Source organism: Mustelus asterias, chromosome 1, assembly GCF_964213995.1.
Source record: "Mustelus asterias chromosome 1, sMusAst1.hap1.1, whole genome shotgun sequence".
In the NCBI taxonomy this organism is placed as follows: domain Eukaryota; kingdom Metazoa; phylum Chordata; class Chondrichthyes; order Carcharhiniformes; family Triakidae; genus Mustelus; species Mustelus asterias.
Window position 1 is genome coordinate 13,571,367 of NC_135801.1, and position 13,664 is coordinate 13,585,030.

Here is a 13,664-nt window from a genome sequence, read left to right on the forward strand (position 1 = left end):
GGGGAGAGAGACGATGGTGGGGGTTCGTGGGGAGAGAGACGATGGTGGGAGTTCGTGGGGAGAGAGACGATGGTGGGAGTTCGTGGGGAGAGAGACGATGGTGGGGGGTTCGTGGGGAGAGAGACGATGGTGGGGGGTTCGTGGGGAGAGAGACGATGGTGGGGGGTTCGTGGGGAGAGAGACGATGGTGGGGGGTTCGTGGGGAGAGAGACGATGGTGGGGGTTCGTGGGGACAGAGACGATGGTGGGGATAGACACAAAGGGGTGGATTCATGGGGAGAGAGAGACGATGGTGGGGACTCGTGGGGAGAGAGAGACGATGGTGGGGATTCGTGGGGAGATTGATGGAGAGGTGGAGGAAATGGGAGACACTAATGATGACCAGGAATGGGCCTTATTATATTAGAGGCGCTATGTAAAATGTAAATATACATTGTTGTAACTTGGGACTGGGATGATGGGGTTGGGAGATGTGCTGATATCGAAGGGACCACTGATGTGGGATGTCAATCCTCCTCCTCTTCATCCTCTGCACTGTCTGCGGCGGTGATTTCCCGGCTGAGCTCGGCCCGCCTGTCCCTCCGCCTTTCCTGGATGGCCCTCATCTCCTCGGCGTACCGGAGGAAGTTGTCGCCGAAGCGGGCCCAGGCCTTGTAGGGCACGGTGATGGAGTGGCGGTACGAGGGCTTCACCTCGCTGAGCCGCAGGAAGACGCCATAGCGGTTGGAGCCGGGGTCGAAGAAGAAGCGCTTGTTGTCGACGGGCACCGAGATGCCGGCGGGCAGCTCGGGCGGGCCGGCCTCGTCCCGCGGGGAGCCCGAGCCGCCAGCTCCCCCCCCGCCCGGCGCCGAGGCCGGCGCGGCTCCGTAATCCTCGATGAGTCGGGCCAGGGCGTCCCGGAACTCGATGAGGCCCTGGGCCGGGAGGGCGATGGTCTGTCCCTGGCTCTGGCCCGGCCCTTGGCCCGCGTAGCCCCAGCCGGGGCCTCGGCTGACGGTCTGGCGGATGCGCAGGAAGCGGCCCCGCTGATTCTCCTTCAGGTCCAGGTAGTACTTGCGGTTCTCCCGCACCAGGTACTCGCTCTTCAGCACCCGCTGGGCCTGGGCCTCGGCCTGGCCTGGGGCCGGGCTCGGCTGAGGCGGCGGCGGTGGTGGTGGCGGCTGTGGCGCCGCTGCCGCCGCCTCCTCGTCGTCGTCGTCCCGCCGCCGCCGCCTCAGGCCTCCGCCCGGCAGCCCCAGCTGCGCGTAGTGCTCGATGAAGTCCCCCAGGGAGTCGCGCATCTCGGCCGCCACCGGCATGGAGACGGTCAGGCGGCTCTTGCGGCCTCCCGCTCCCACCACCTCGGCGATCTTCAGGAAGCGGCCCTTGGCGTTCTGCTTGACGTCCAGGTAGAAGCGCTTGTTCTGGATGTCCACCCGCTTGGAGGCCAGCTCCTGGGTCTCCAGCAGCGGCGGCTGGGGCGGCAGGGGCGGTGGGCCTACGGCCGGGCTCCGCTCCCTCACCTCGGCTGCCCGGGGCACTACCACCTCCTCCTCCACGACTGTCCCTTCTTCTTCCTCCTCCTCCTCGCCCTCCTCCTCCTCTTCCTCAGGTGGAGGCGCGATGATGGCCGCTGCCGCTGCTGCCGCCGCCGGCTGAATGTCGGCCTCGGCGGCGCTCAATCCTCCTGTACCGGCCTCACTGGTCGCCATTGAGGGGCCTAGGCCCAGGCCTCCGCTCGCGCTCCGCCCAACGGCCGCCGCACGAGGAGCCCCGCGCGAGCACACACACACACAGCCCCAGCGCGCAGACTCGGCTGCCGCTGACAGGAGGGGGCGGGATCGCCCACATCACCATGGCAACGGGGCGCCGCCGCGTTCAGTGGGGGGGGGGGGGGGGGGTGTGGAGGAAAGAGGGCGGGGCACTCTTGGGGAGGGTGGGCAGCCAGTTCCAAAGGGCGGGGTCTTGGAAAGGGGGAAGAAATGGGCACAGGAGGGAATGATGTGGAGATGCTGGTGTTGGACTGGGGTAAACACAGTAAGGAGTCTCACACCACCTGGTTAAAGTCCAACAGGTTTATTTGGTAGCAAATGCCACTAGCTTTCGGAGCGCTGCTCCTTCGTCAGGTGAGTGGGAGTTCTGCTCATAAACAGCAAACAGGGCATATAAAGACACAAACTCAATTTACAGAATAATGAATAATGGTTGGAATGCGAGTCTTTACAGCTAATCAAGCCTTAAAGATACAGACAATGTGAGTGGAGAGAGCATTAGCACAGGTTAAAGAGATAGAACCATAGAACCATAGGAAATTACAGCTCAGAAACAGGCCTTTTGGCCCTTCTTGTCTGTGCCGAACCATTTTTTGCCTAGTCCCACTGACCTGCGCTTGGACCATATCCCTCCACACCCCTCTCATCCATGAACCCATCCAAGTTTTTCTTAAATGTTAAAAGTGACCCCACCCCGCATTTACCACTTTATCCGGCAGCTCATTCCACACTCCCACCACTCTCTGCGTGAAGAAGCCCCCCCTAATATTCCCTTTAAACTTTTCTCCTTTCACCCTTAACCAATGCCCTCTGTTTTTTTTCTCCCCTAGCCTCAGCGGAAAAAGCCTGCTTGCATTCACTCTATCTATACCCATCAAAATCTTATACACCTCTATCAAATCTCCCCTCAATCTTCTACGCTCCAGGGAATAAAGTCCCAACCTATTCAATCTCTCTATTCAATCTCTGAGTTGATGTAGCGAGTGTACAGTGTGTGTGTATGGGTATGAGTGTGATGTGTGTGTACATGTGTGAGTGTATGAGTGTGTGTATGCATGTGCATGAATGTATGTGTACATGTGTGTGTACATGTGTGTGTACATATGTGAATGCGTGTGTGTGTGTGACTGTGTACATGTGTGTGTATGTGTGAGTGTGTGTGTATATGTGTGTTTGTATATGTGTAAGTGTGTGTGCATGTGTGAATGTGTGTATATGCGTGTGCGTGTGCATGTGTGAGTGTTTGTGTGCATGTGTGTGTGAGCATGTATGTGAATGTGTGTGCGTGTGTGCATGTGTGGGTGTTTGTGTGCATGTGTGAGTGTGTGTGTGCATGTGTGAGTGTGTGTGTGTACATGTGAGTTCATGTGTGCATGTGTATGTGTGGGTGCTCCTGTGCATGTGTGAGTGCATGTGTGTATGTGCATGTGTGTGTACATGTGTGAATGCATGTGTGTGTGTGTGTATGTGTGAGTCTGTGTGTGTATATGTGTGAGTCTGTGTGTGTGCATGTGTGAGTGTGTTGTGCATATGTGTGAGTGTGTGTATGTCTGAGTGTGTGTGTATATGTGTGGGTGTGTGTATGTCTGAGTGTGTGTGTATATGTGTGAGTGTGTGTGTGAGTCCGAGGGCTTTACAGGGGAATTGCTGGGAGGATGATTCCACTCACGGGATGGTTTTGAACAATTCAAAAATAAATGGTCCCTCAGTTGAGATAGGGATGAGAAGGAATTTCTCTCAATGAGCTGCCAATCTTTGGAGTTGCAATGGAGGCTGGGTCATTGAATATATTCAAGACCGAGTTCGATTTCCTATTGACGTGGAATCAGGAGTTATGGAGGGGCAGGCAGGAAAATGGAGGCCACAATCAGGTCAGCTGACATCATTGAATGATGGGGCAGGCTGGAGGGGCAGAATGGCCTACTCCTGTTCCTAATTGCTACAACTGAGTGGCTTGTGTATTGTCTCCAGACAGGACAGCCAGTGAGACTTTGCAAGTCCAGGCAAGTTGTGGGAGTTACAGATAGTGTGACATGAGCCCAAAACTGGGATCTTGGGTTCATGTCACACGATCTGTAACTCCCACAACTTGCCTGGACTTGCAAAGTCTCACTGGCTGTCCTGTTGAAGGGGCTTAAGGCTTCGAAAGCTTGTGTGGCTTTTGTTACCAAATAAACCTGTTGGGCTTTAACCTGGTGTTGTTAAACTTCTTACTGTGTTTACTCCAGTCCAACGCCGGCATCTCCACGTCCTGTCTGGAAACAGGGCACACAGAGACACAAACTCAATTTACAGAATAATGATTGGAATGCGAGTCTTTACAGCTAATCAAGTCTTAAAGGTACAGACAATGTGAGTGGAGGGAGCATTAAGCACAGGTTAAAGAGATGTGTATTGTCTCCAGCTAGTGAGATTTTGCACATCCAGGCAGGTTGTGGGGGTTACAGATAGTGTGACATGAACCCAATATCCCATTTTGAGGCCGTCCTCATGTGTGCGGAACCTGGCTATCAGTCTCTGCTCAGCGACTCTGCGCTGTCGTGTGTCGTGAAGGCCGCCTTGGAGAACACTTACCCGGATCAGAGGCCGAATGCCCATGACCGCTGAAGTGTTCCCCAACAGGAAGAGAACAGTCTTGCTTGGTGATTGTCGAGCGGTGTTCATTCATCCGTTGTCGTAGCGTCTGCATGGTTTCCCCAATGTACCATGCCTCGGGACATCCTTTCCTGCAGCGTATCAGGTAGACAACGTTGGCCGAGTTGCAAGAGTAGGTACCGTGTACCTGGTGGATGGTGTTCTCGCGTGAGATGATGGCATCTGTGACGATGATCCGGCAAGTTTTGCAGAGGAGACCTGTTATGCTGCAGGAAAGGATGTCCCGGGGTATGGTACATTGGGGAGACCATGCAGACGCTACGACAACGAATGAATGAACACCGCTCGACAATCACCAGACAAGAGTGTTCTCTTCCTGTGGGGGAGCACTTCAGGGTCACGGGCATTCGGCCTCTGATCTTCGGGTAAGCGTTCTCTAAGGCGGCCTTCACGGCACACGACAGCGCAGAATCGCTGAGCAGAGACTGATAGCCAAGTTCTGCCCACATGAGGACGGCCTAAACCGGGATCTTGGGTTCATGTCACACTATCGGTAACCCCCACAGCTTGCCTGGACTTGCAGAATCTCACTGGCTGTCCTGTCTGGAGACAATACACACATCTCTTTAACCTGTGCTTAATGCTCCCTCCACTCACATTGTTTGTACCTTTAAGACTTGATTATCTGTAAAGACTGCATTCCAATCATTCTGCAAATTGAGTTTGTGTCTCTGTATGCCCTGTTTGTGAGCATTTCTCCACTCCACCTGACAAAAGGGCAGCGCTCGGAAAGCTAGTGGCATGTGCTACCAAATAAACCTGTTGGACTTTAACCTGGTGTTGTGAGACTTCTTACACAGGAGGGATGGCATGGGGAGGGGGAGGGGGAGGGGGCAGGGTATTGCTATGGGGGCGGGGTTTTGGGTCGGGCTGGAGACATGGGAGGGGCGGGGTTTTGATAATGGGGCGGGGCTTTAGGTATGGGAAAAAAACTGTAAAGGAGCGGGGTCCTGCTTGTTTGATTTGATTTGATCTATCATTGTCACATTTATTAGTATACAGTGAAAAGTATTGTGGATACCTCGGGGCAGGGCGGGCCAGACAAGGGAAGTGGGCGGGGTTTTGAGTGTGGGGGGGCAGAGACATGGGGAGGGGGCGGGGTTTTGAGTGTGGGGGGGCAGAGACATGGCGAGGGGGCGGGGTTTTGAGTGTGGGGCAGAGACATGGGGAGGGGGCGGGGTTTTGAGTGTGGGGGCGGAGACATGGGGAAGGGGCGGGGTTTTGAGTGTGGGGGCGGAGACATGGAGAAGGGGCGGGGTTTTGAGTTTGGGTGCGGAGACATGCGAGGGGGCGGGGTTTTGAGGTTGGGGGCGGAGACATAGGGAAGGGGCGGAGTTTTGGTTTGGGGGCGGGGATTTGTCGTGGTCTTCGGGAAACAAAGATAACAGATTCATTTAAACGAGTGCCGAGAAGTCGATGCGAATGCACTTTTCACCTGGCGCGGACGTAAACCCCGCCGGATTATTTCTTTACTGCCTCTAGAGAATGTGCTGAGGCGGTTTCTGCCGGCCATTGGCTCCTTCCTCAGCAGCAAAGGGGGATGGGACCTGGCCAATCGAGCGCCGGGAAGTCGAGCATGGTTGCGCGCGTGCGCGGTGCGCTCACGGGGGCTGGCAGCAGGGTGAAGATGGCGGCTGTGTGAGTGTTAGAGTGAATGCCCGGGGTCTGCTCTACCGCCTGCTCTCTGCCCCGGTAATTGTGCAGCCTTGTCCCAGTGTCTGAGGGTAAATTCCCTAAAGCTTTCTATGTTGCAGCATGTACAGTTAAAGAAATAAAACCAGAAAGTGTTGGAAAAACTGGTAGTGCCATGTGGAGAGAGAAACATTAAACCTTTCGAGTCCAATGTCCTTCGGAACTGGACCGAGTTAAAATTGCTCCCTACATAGCTCTTTCTGCAGACTGTTGGTCAGCCCACCTCCCCATACACCTGCATTGATTTATATGCATGTTTGGCCTTAATGATAATGGGGATGGATTATAAAAGTAGGAAAGCCTTGCATTTACAAGGGCGTTGTTGAGATCCCACCTGGAGTTTTGGTCTCCAATAGAACATAGAACATAGAAAGTCACAGGGTCTCCAAGGATATATTTGCATTACAGTCACTAGGCTGATACCTAGAATGAAGGGGCTGGCCTATAAGGAAAGATTGGGACTGTTGGCTCATTGGAATTTAGAAGAATGAGAGGTGGTGTTGTTGAAACATGATTCTGAAGAGGCTTGACAGGGTAGGTCAGGATGACCCACTGTCCCTTGTTTTGCAGGGTTGTCCTGTAATTGAGCCAATCATTCCTAGCCCTGGGTAGCGTGGACATGGGATTTTCATGTAATTTGGGCCATTAAACTTGTGGTAGTGGCTGTCCTCTCATTTTCACCCTCGCAGCACAGTCGTTCACCCCCCCCCCCCCCCCCTGCCCCCCCAGCACACACATTCCTAACAGGTCCCTGTGATCCCCCAGGTCCCTTATTTCTCCCTGCACGTGAGTTGGTCACCGTGGGGTAAATGCTGAGAGCACCTTTCCCTTTGTGAGGGAATCTAGATAGGGGGGCGGGGGGAGCAGGGGAGCAATGTCCACTTTCAAAATAAGGAATTTCCCATTTAATACAAAGATGAGTATTGTTTTCTCTGAGGATCATTAGCTTTTGAAATTCTGCAGAAAGCAGTGGCAGCTAGGTCATTGAATATACTCGAGGCTGAGTTAGACAGACTTTTGATTGACAAGTGAGTCGAGGGTTATGGGGCACAGACAGGAAAGCGCTGTTAAGGCTACAATTAGATCAGCCTATTCTCCTACTGAGTAGTTGAGCACATTTGATAGGCCGAGTGGCTTGCTTCTAATTATTTTTTATGACTCTGTTTCTTATGTGATTTAAAAGCCCCAAACACCATTGACAATAAGTCTGGGGCAGCAGTCTCATCTAAGTCAGAAAGTCATTAGTATCTGGAATGCACTGCCTGAGAGTGTGGTGGAGGCAGGTTCAATCGGAATTCACAAGGAAATTAGACTGTTATCTGAAAAGGAAGAATGTGCAGAATTACCTTGGTGGGGGGAGGGAGAATGGCACTGGGGGAATGGCACTAGGTGAATTGCTCATTTGGAGAACTGATGCAGGCCAAATGGCCTCCTGTCCTGTAACAGTTACCAGCACGGTAGCGCAGTGGTTAGCACTGCTGCTTCACAGCTCCAGGGTCCCGGGTTCGATTCCCGGATCGGGTCACTGTCTGTGTGGAGTTTGCACATTCTCCTCGTGTCTGCGTGGGTTTCCTCCGGGTGCTCCGGTTTCCTCCCACAGTCCAAAGATGTGCAGGTTAGGTTGATTGGCCAGGTTAAAAATTGCCCCTTAGAATCCTGAGATGCGTGGGTTAGAGGGCTTAGCGGGTAAACACGTGGGGGTAGGGCCTGGGTGGGATTGTGGTCGGTGCAGACTCGATGGGCTGAATGGCCTCCTTCTGCACTGTAGGGTTTCTATGATTTCTATGAGTTCTGTGACACTTCACTGGTTGTAAATCACTCTCCTGAAGGTGTGAAAGGCATTATAATTTCTTCTCACTGGCTACAGTAGGCAGGGGTAAAATTGGTCACTGCACAGCTGATTCTGCAGAGTGCTGGTCACAGCAACAATTTGTGTGCCAAAGGTAGGATGAATCATCAGCTCTGTTGTCTTTAAGATCAGTGATAACACATTTCTTAGTCAAAAGTTTGTGGGTTCAAGTCTGACTCCAGAGATTTAATTATGTGCATTAGTCAGAATGTTACTTCATTGCATTATGAGAGCATTGCACTGTTGGCAGTGCCATCTTTCAGACAGACGTTGTACTGAGGTCTTATCCTTGGGTAAGATTCAAAAGACTCTATAGCACAACCATTGACCAAAACACTGGGAGAATTCTTCTACTCTTCTCGTGTCTTGGAACTTTTAATGCAGATCTGACAAAGTCTGGATCAACTTGTTCCATCTGAAAGATAACATTGTTAAGAGTGCAGCACCAAAGTGTCAGCCTAGATCATGCACACTTGTCCCCAGAATGGGACTTTCTATCACATGCAGATTGCTTGGGAGGAAAAGGGGGGACTTATGGTTCGCAAATTTCTACATCACTGGGGTTTTTCTTCTCTCATGCCTGGGTCTGTTATAGACAGATTGATTGTTAGATTAGGCTACAACATCCCTATCGTTGTATAATATGGACTATTGTGGGTTTTGCTGAGCAATTCTTATCCTCCCTTGTTTAGTAAATGAGTGTGTTGGTGGGTTAGTACCAATAACCCATGCTCATGTTCTCAACAAATGTGATGTAGAGGTCCATGTCCTCATCTCAGCATTTCTCCTGGAACTGTTTAACTGCATACACCATATTGGTGGTTTCTTAATCTTCGGAAACTGCGCTGACTCTCTGGCAGCAGATCCTGCTTGAGATATTACACCAAGCAGGTCATAAGGATTCTGGTGAAGACTCTGCCGGTGATGGAAAGTTGTGAAGTTGGCGAGTTTCCTTCTGCTTGTCAACATGGGCTTCTACACCGCATTCGTTCACCTGACCAAGGCCTTTGACGCGGTCAGCATTGAGGGCCTTTTGAAGGTAATGGAGAAATTCCACTGCCCTAAGAAATTCATCACCGTGGTTCAGTAGTTGCATAACAGCATGTTTCTGTGTGTCATGGATTATGTTGAGTCTTCTAGCCTGTTCCCATTCACAGGCTGTGTGCTAACCCTAACCCACTCCAGCATGTTTTTCTCCATCATGCTCTTTGATGCTTCCCATGACAGTGATCCTGGCATCAAAATCAGATATCACATGGATGGGAAGCTGCTCAGTCTGAGACAACTTCAGGTAAAGACCAAGGCCTCCATGGACATTCTTTGCGATTTCCTGTTTCCCGATAACTATGCACGAACTGCCGGTAAGAGCCGGACATTCAGTGTAGCACAGACTTGTTCTCTAATGCATGCAGTCACTTTTTGATCTTCCGAGTACAAAGAAAACTGACGTAATGTAACGGCTTGCTCCAGGAAAGCCCAACCTTGAACCCAAGGTTCATGATCAGAACCTGTCAGCAGTGGAGAAGTTCAATTATCTCGGCAGCTCACTCTATTGAACTCCTTATGTTTAGAGGATGAGACATGCAAGAATTGCAAAAGCAAGTGGAGTCTTTGGCAGACTTTGAACATCAGTCTGTGTCCTATTTGCAGTAGAACCTTCTGGAGCAGATGGGCCTTAGCAGCTACCTACATACCCACCGGAAGCCTACTACACAGCCGAGATGACGAACATGGTCATTTTCGGGTTGTAGGATGAACAAGACCAGTAATCCACTAAAGCTATCAGCATTTAACATGAGCCACAATCAGAAACAGCCACCTTTTCAAGAGTGTCAAAATATTTTGGAACAAATACAAATGAATACTCATTTGTCTCTGGGGCATGTTTGTGAGGTAGATTTTGAAAAATATGCTGTCAAAATGGCAAAATCATTATGTTTTGAGCAAGCAAGAATTTGACTTCTTACATGTCTGGAAATTTGACGTCCATTTCCCCGTGATCAGTGAAGGGCAGAAATTAATCAGGACGTGAGATTATTAAGCACTCTGTGTCTGATGGACAGAACCTTTCTCTTAAGTTCTACTTCCGATCTGGCGTGTATCAGAATGTTATCAATTAAAAACAACTTTTTTTTTTGTACCTTGGCAGAAAAACCTTGAAAAGGGTACATTAGATGGTGAGAAGATGACCGATCAGCAACGCGAACTACCGGAATGGATGGAGTTTGAGGAAATAAAGAAAGCTGAAGAGCAACAGAAGGTAGAGAGGGATAACTGACGATCGTTCTACCAGTTCTTGCATGACTGCGTTGTTTGAAAGATATGATTCAAGTATTTTTAATTTGTTTCTTGTAAAAATTATGGGATGTTGCATTTTAGTTCCTAAATAAGTGGGTGTTTTTTTTTAAAACCTTGATAGTAACATGCAAAAGCTGGAAATAGAGGGTGTGAAGCTTTACCATGTGCCTAATCAGTAAGAGAAATATACCACTCCATCTACTGATACTAATATTTACCTTTACCTCACCTTCAATAGGAACAACACTGAAAACATTTCTGCTGCAGCACACATACATACGCCTGCACAGAAAATGATACAGCATTGTAAAAGAGTCAGGCCTCGCTTGCTCCAGGAGTTAAACCTGCCTGAAGTCTCCCTAATTATGGCACTGACTTCTTAAGTCGCTGCCCACAACTATAGTCAACTCAGCGAATCTATTCTATACCTTTTCCCTTGGCTGTATATATCCATCCTTTAATGGAGTCCCTCACAGCTGTACACAACACTCCAGTTGCAGTCTAATTAATATCATTTACAAATTCACCGTATCCATTTAAGTGTCCTTGTCCAGGACACTTTTCCTTGCTATCCCTACGCTACACCTCACATTTTAATTTGATCTTTTAAGTTTCCTTTCCGCTTTGTCTTTTGTTTCAGGCGGTTCCCCTCCTTTTAGGGAGCTGCCCCTTTTGAGTTGTCCCTAAGTTAATTTGATTTAGTTTATTTGGTTGGGAAAGAAAAGAGTTCCCTACACTACATCTAATTCTGTTTTGACCTGTTTCTCAAATGTCCCTCAACCGTTTGATCTTCTACGTGCTCTGTTTCATTACCCAGAGACAATTTTGACTGGAGGGGCAACTTTGACTGACCAAGCAGTCTGAACATGTTTGTGTTTTGTTTAAAACAGAAACTCCCCTTTCTCATGGATATTTTCGCAAGTCAAGACTCTTTTTGTACAATTAAAATTACTCCCTGTGACTCTTGAAGTTAACATCTTATCGACTCTTGGCCCTTTGGCTAAGATCAAGCATTGGATCAAGCCCAAGATGCGGTGCAATGCCTTATCTTGTCAGCTTGAATCTTGTTTGTCTCTCTTGCGGGGATTATGAATTGGATTCAATTTGAATTTGGTTTTTGGAGCAAGCAAGGAGATGGATTCGGGTTTGCCAGGTCCACTCTGCACATTGGCTTTTTAACTTGAAGAATGGAGTAAAAATGTAAAACAAAATCTGTTGTTTGTTGTTATTTAAAAAAAAAAAATTTTGGGAAGTTGACAAGGTAATATTAATTGCCTATCCCTAGCTGCCCCTCCTTGAAGCGATTGCTTATATAACTTTAGAAGCATGAACAGTCAATGGTGTGGAACTGTAGCCACACTGAGGCTAGAGTGGGTTAGTTATAGCAAGTTTCCATCTCTGAAAGGTGTTAGTGAACCATTTGGGTTTTTAATGCTAATCTGGAAGTTTTTTTTTCTGGAGCCAGCCAGAATTTAAGTTTCAACTCCTGAACTCTATAAAACCCATTGTGTTGACTGTGTTAGGGTATTGGACCAGAACCCCAGGTTATATGAGGAAGCCAGACCAGACCCCAACAACTTTTCCTATTCGGCAAAGGGTGGCACAGTGGTTAGCATTGTTGCCTCACAGCACCAGGGACCCGGGTTCGATTCCGGCCTCGGGTCACTGTCTGTGTGGAGTTTGCACATTCTCCCCATGTCTGTGTGGGTTTTCTTCGGGTGCTCCAGTTTCCTCCCACAGTCCAAAGATGTGTGGGTTAGGTTGATTGGCCATGGTAAATTGCCTCTGAGTGTCAGGGGGATTAGTAGGGTAAATACATGGGGTTACAAGGATAGGGTCTGGGTAGGATTGTTGTCAGAGCAGGCTCGATGGGTCGAATGGCCTCCTTCTGCACTGTAGGGATTCTATGGTGATTCTATGACTTATAGCATCTGCCTACGATCATCACAACTGAACTTTTGATCGGCTTGATGTACTATAGTTAGTAATGAGCTCCCAGGAATGTGATTCATCTCTTATTCACTCTTCAGCTCAGTGCACAGGAAATTTGCATGGTCCACATGCCTGTTTAGTTCCTTACATTTTATTGCTATGATATTGCTCCAAATTACCTCTGCTACTAGTACTTTCCTTCCTTTCCTCTCCCATCTTAATGTATTGTCCCTGAGAATCTTTGTTGGTGCTTCTGACCTAGTTACAACCAAATGAATCAAGGATTCTAGTTCACCAATTGTGTTTGTTACACTCCTTAACATGTAGAGAGAGCCAGACAGAAAAGGAGCCACTCGACCCATTGAATCCATACCGGCCCTCTGCAGAGCAGTCCAGTCTGTCTATCTCCAATGGCCCTGCAAATTATTATCTGTACCGATTCAATTTAGTTTAAATCCTCCTCCACAAATCTAGTTAACTTGTCTAGGAATGGTGGAAATTTCCTTCAGCATTAGGGGGTTGAAAGGAGCAGAGTCCCTACACTTGAAAGCAACAGTTGGTGAAAACTGAGGTGTTGTTGATGGGGAGAAACTTAGTACTCCCGAAAGAGAACAGTTTCTGCAACTGTCTGTGATTTAATCAATTCCCCAACAACTTCACCGTCGTTTCTGGAATCTTATGCTGGGCTACATCCCTTTGCAACCGTGAATTATTCTACTATTGACGAAGCAGACACCCTTTCCCCAGCCATTTGCTACCGTTGTTTATTTGAGCTGCAGTTTGGAAGAAGAGAAGTTTGCACGAGTCAACTGAAGCTGAAGTGTAAAATCAACTCTCTCTCTTTCCTTTTGGAATTTGCTACCCAGTTATGGCAGCTCAGAGTAGAATTTACTGTGTAGGGAATCACAGTATGGAACCTGCTGTGTGAGACAGTGGATTAGTATAACTCCACAATACAAGGTACCGTTTCATTGGACGGCATGCGAAGTAGATGTCCATTTAAACACATGAGCATACGAACAAGGGATGGGAGTAGGTCATTTAGCCCTTTGAGCTTACTCTGCCACTTAAAAATCATGACTGATCTGACAGTAACCTTAAACCTGCATCCTGCCGACCCCTGATAACCCATCACCTCCTTGCTTACCAAGAATCTATCCACCTCTGCCTTAAAAAATATTCAAAGATTCTGTTTCCATCAGCTCTTTAGGAAGAGAGCTCCAAAGACCCACAATTCTCTGAATAAAAACATTTCGCCTCACCTCCATTTTAAACGAGCAACCCCTTATTTTTAAACAGTGACTCTTAGTTCTAGTATCTCCCACAATAGGAAACATCCTCTTTACATCTACCCTGTTAAGGCCACTCAGGATTTTATACGTTTTAATCAAGTCACCTCTTACTCTTCTAAACTCCAACGGATATAAGCTTAGCCCGTCCAACCTTTCTCATAAGACAACCCACCCATTCCAGGTGTTAGTCTGGTA

At 48.9% G+C, this 13,664-nt stretch overlaps 2 protein-coding genes across 7 annotated transcripts in view; one reads left to right on the plus strand and one right to left on the minus strand.

The window, feature by feature from the left end:
* Positions 1 to 359: 359 nt before the first annotated feature.
* On the minus strand, positions 360 to 1,749 carry LOC144491588 (transcriptional regulator protein Pur-beta-like). Its single transcript, XM_078209619.1, has one exon. It carries the CDS (start codon positions 1,689 to 1,691, stop codon positions 507 to 509), a length of 1,185 nt encoding a protein of 394 aa, XP_078065745.1. The 5' UTR covers positions 1,692 to 1,749; the 3' UTR covers positions 360 to 506.
* wrn (WRN RecQ like helicase) overlaps positions 932 to 13,664 on the plus strand; it is a 120,909-nt gene continuing 108,176 nt past the window's right edge. For 2 of the 6 annotated variants that reach the window (XM_078209557.1, XM_078209567.1), the window contains exons 1-2: positions 8,850 to 8,986; positions 10,097 to 10,207. In XM_078209557.1, coding sequence (XP_078065683.1) covers positions 8,915 to 8,986; positions 10,097 to 10,207 — 183 coding nt within the window. In that variant the 5' untranslated portion in view covers positions 8,850 to 8,914. Of the gene's footprint in view, positions 1,047 to 5,988; positions 6,131 to 8,849; positions 8,987 to 10,096; positions 10,208 to 13,664 lie in introns of those variants that run through there. The other 4 variants (XM_078209606.1, XM_078209596.1, XM_078209577.1 and 1 more) reach the window with 4 other exon arrangements.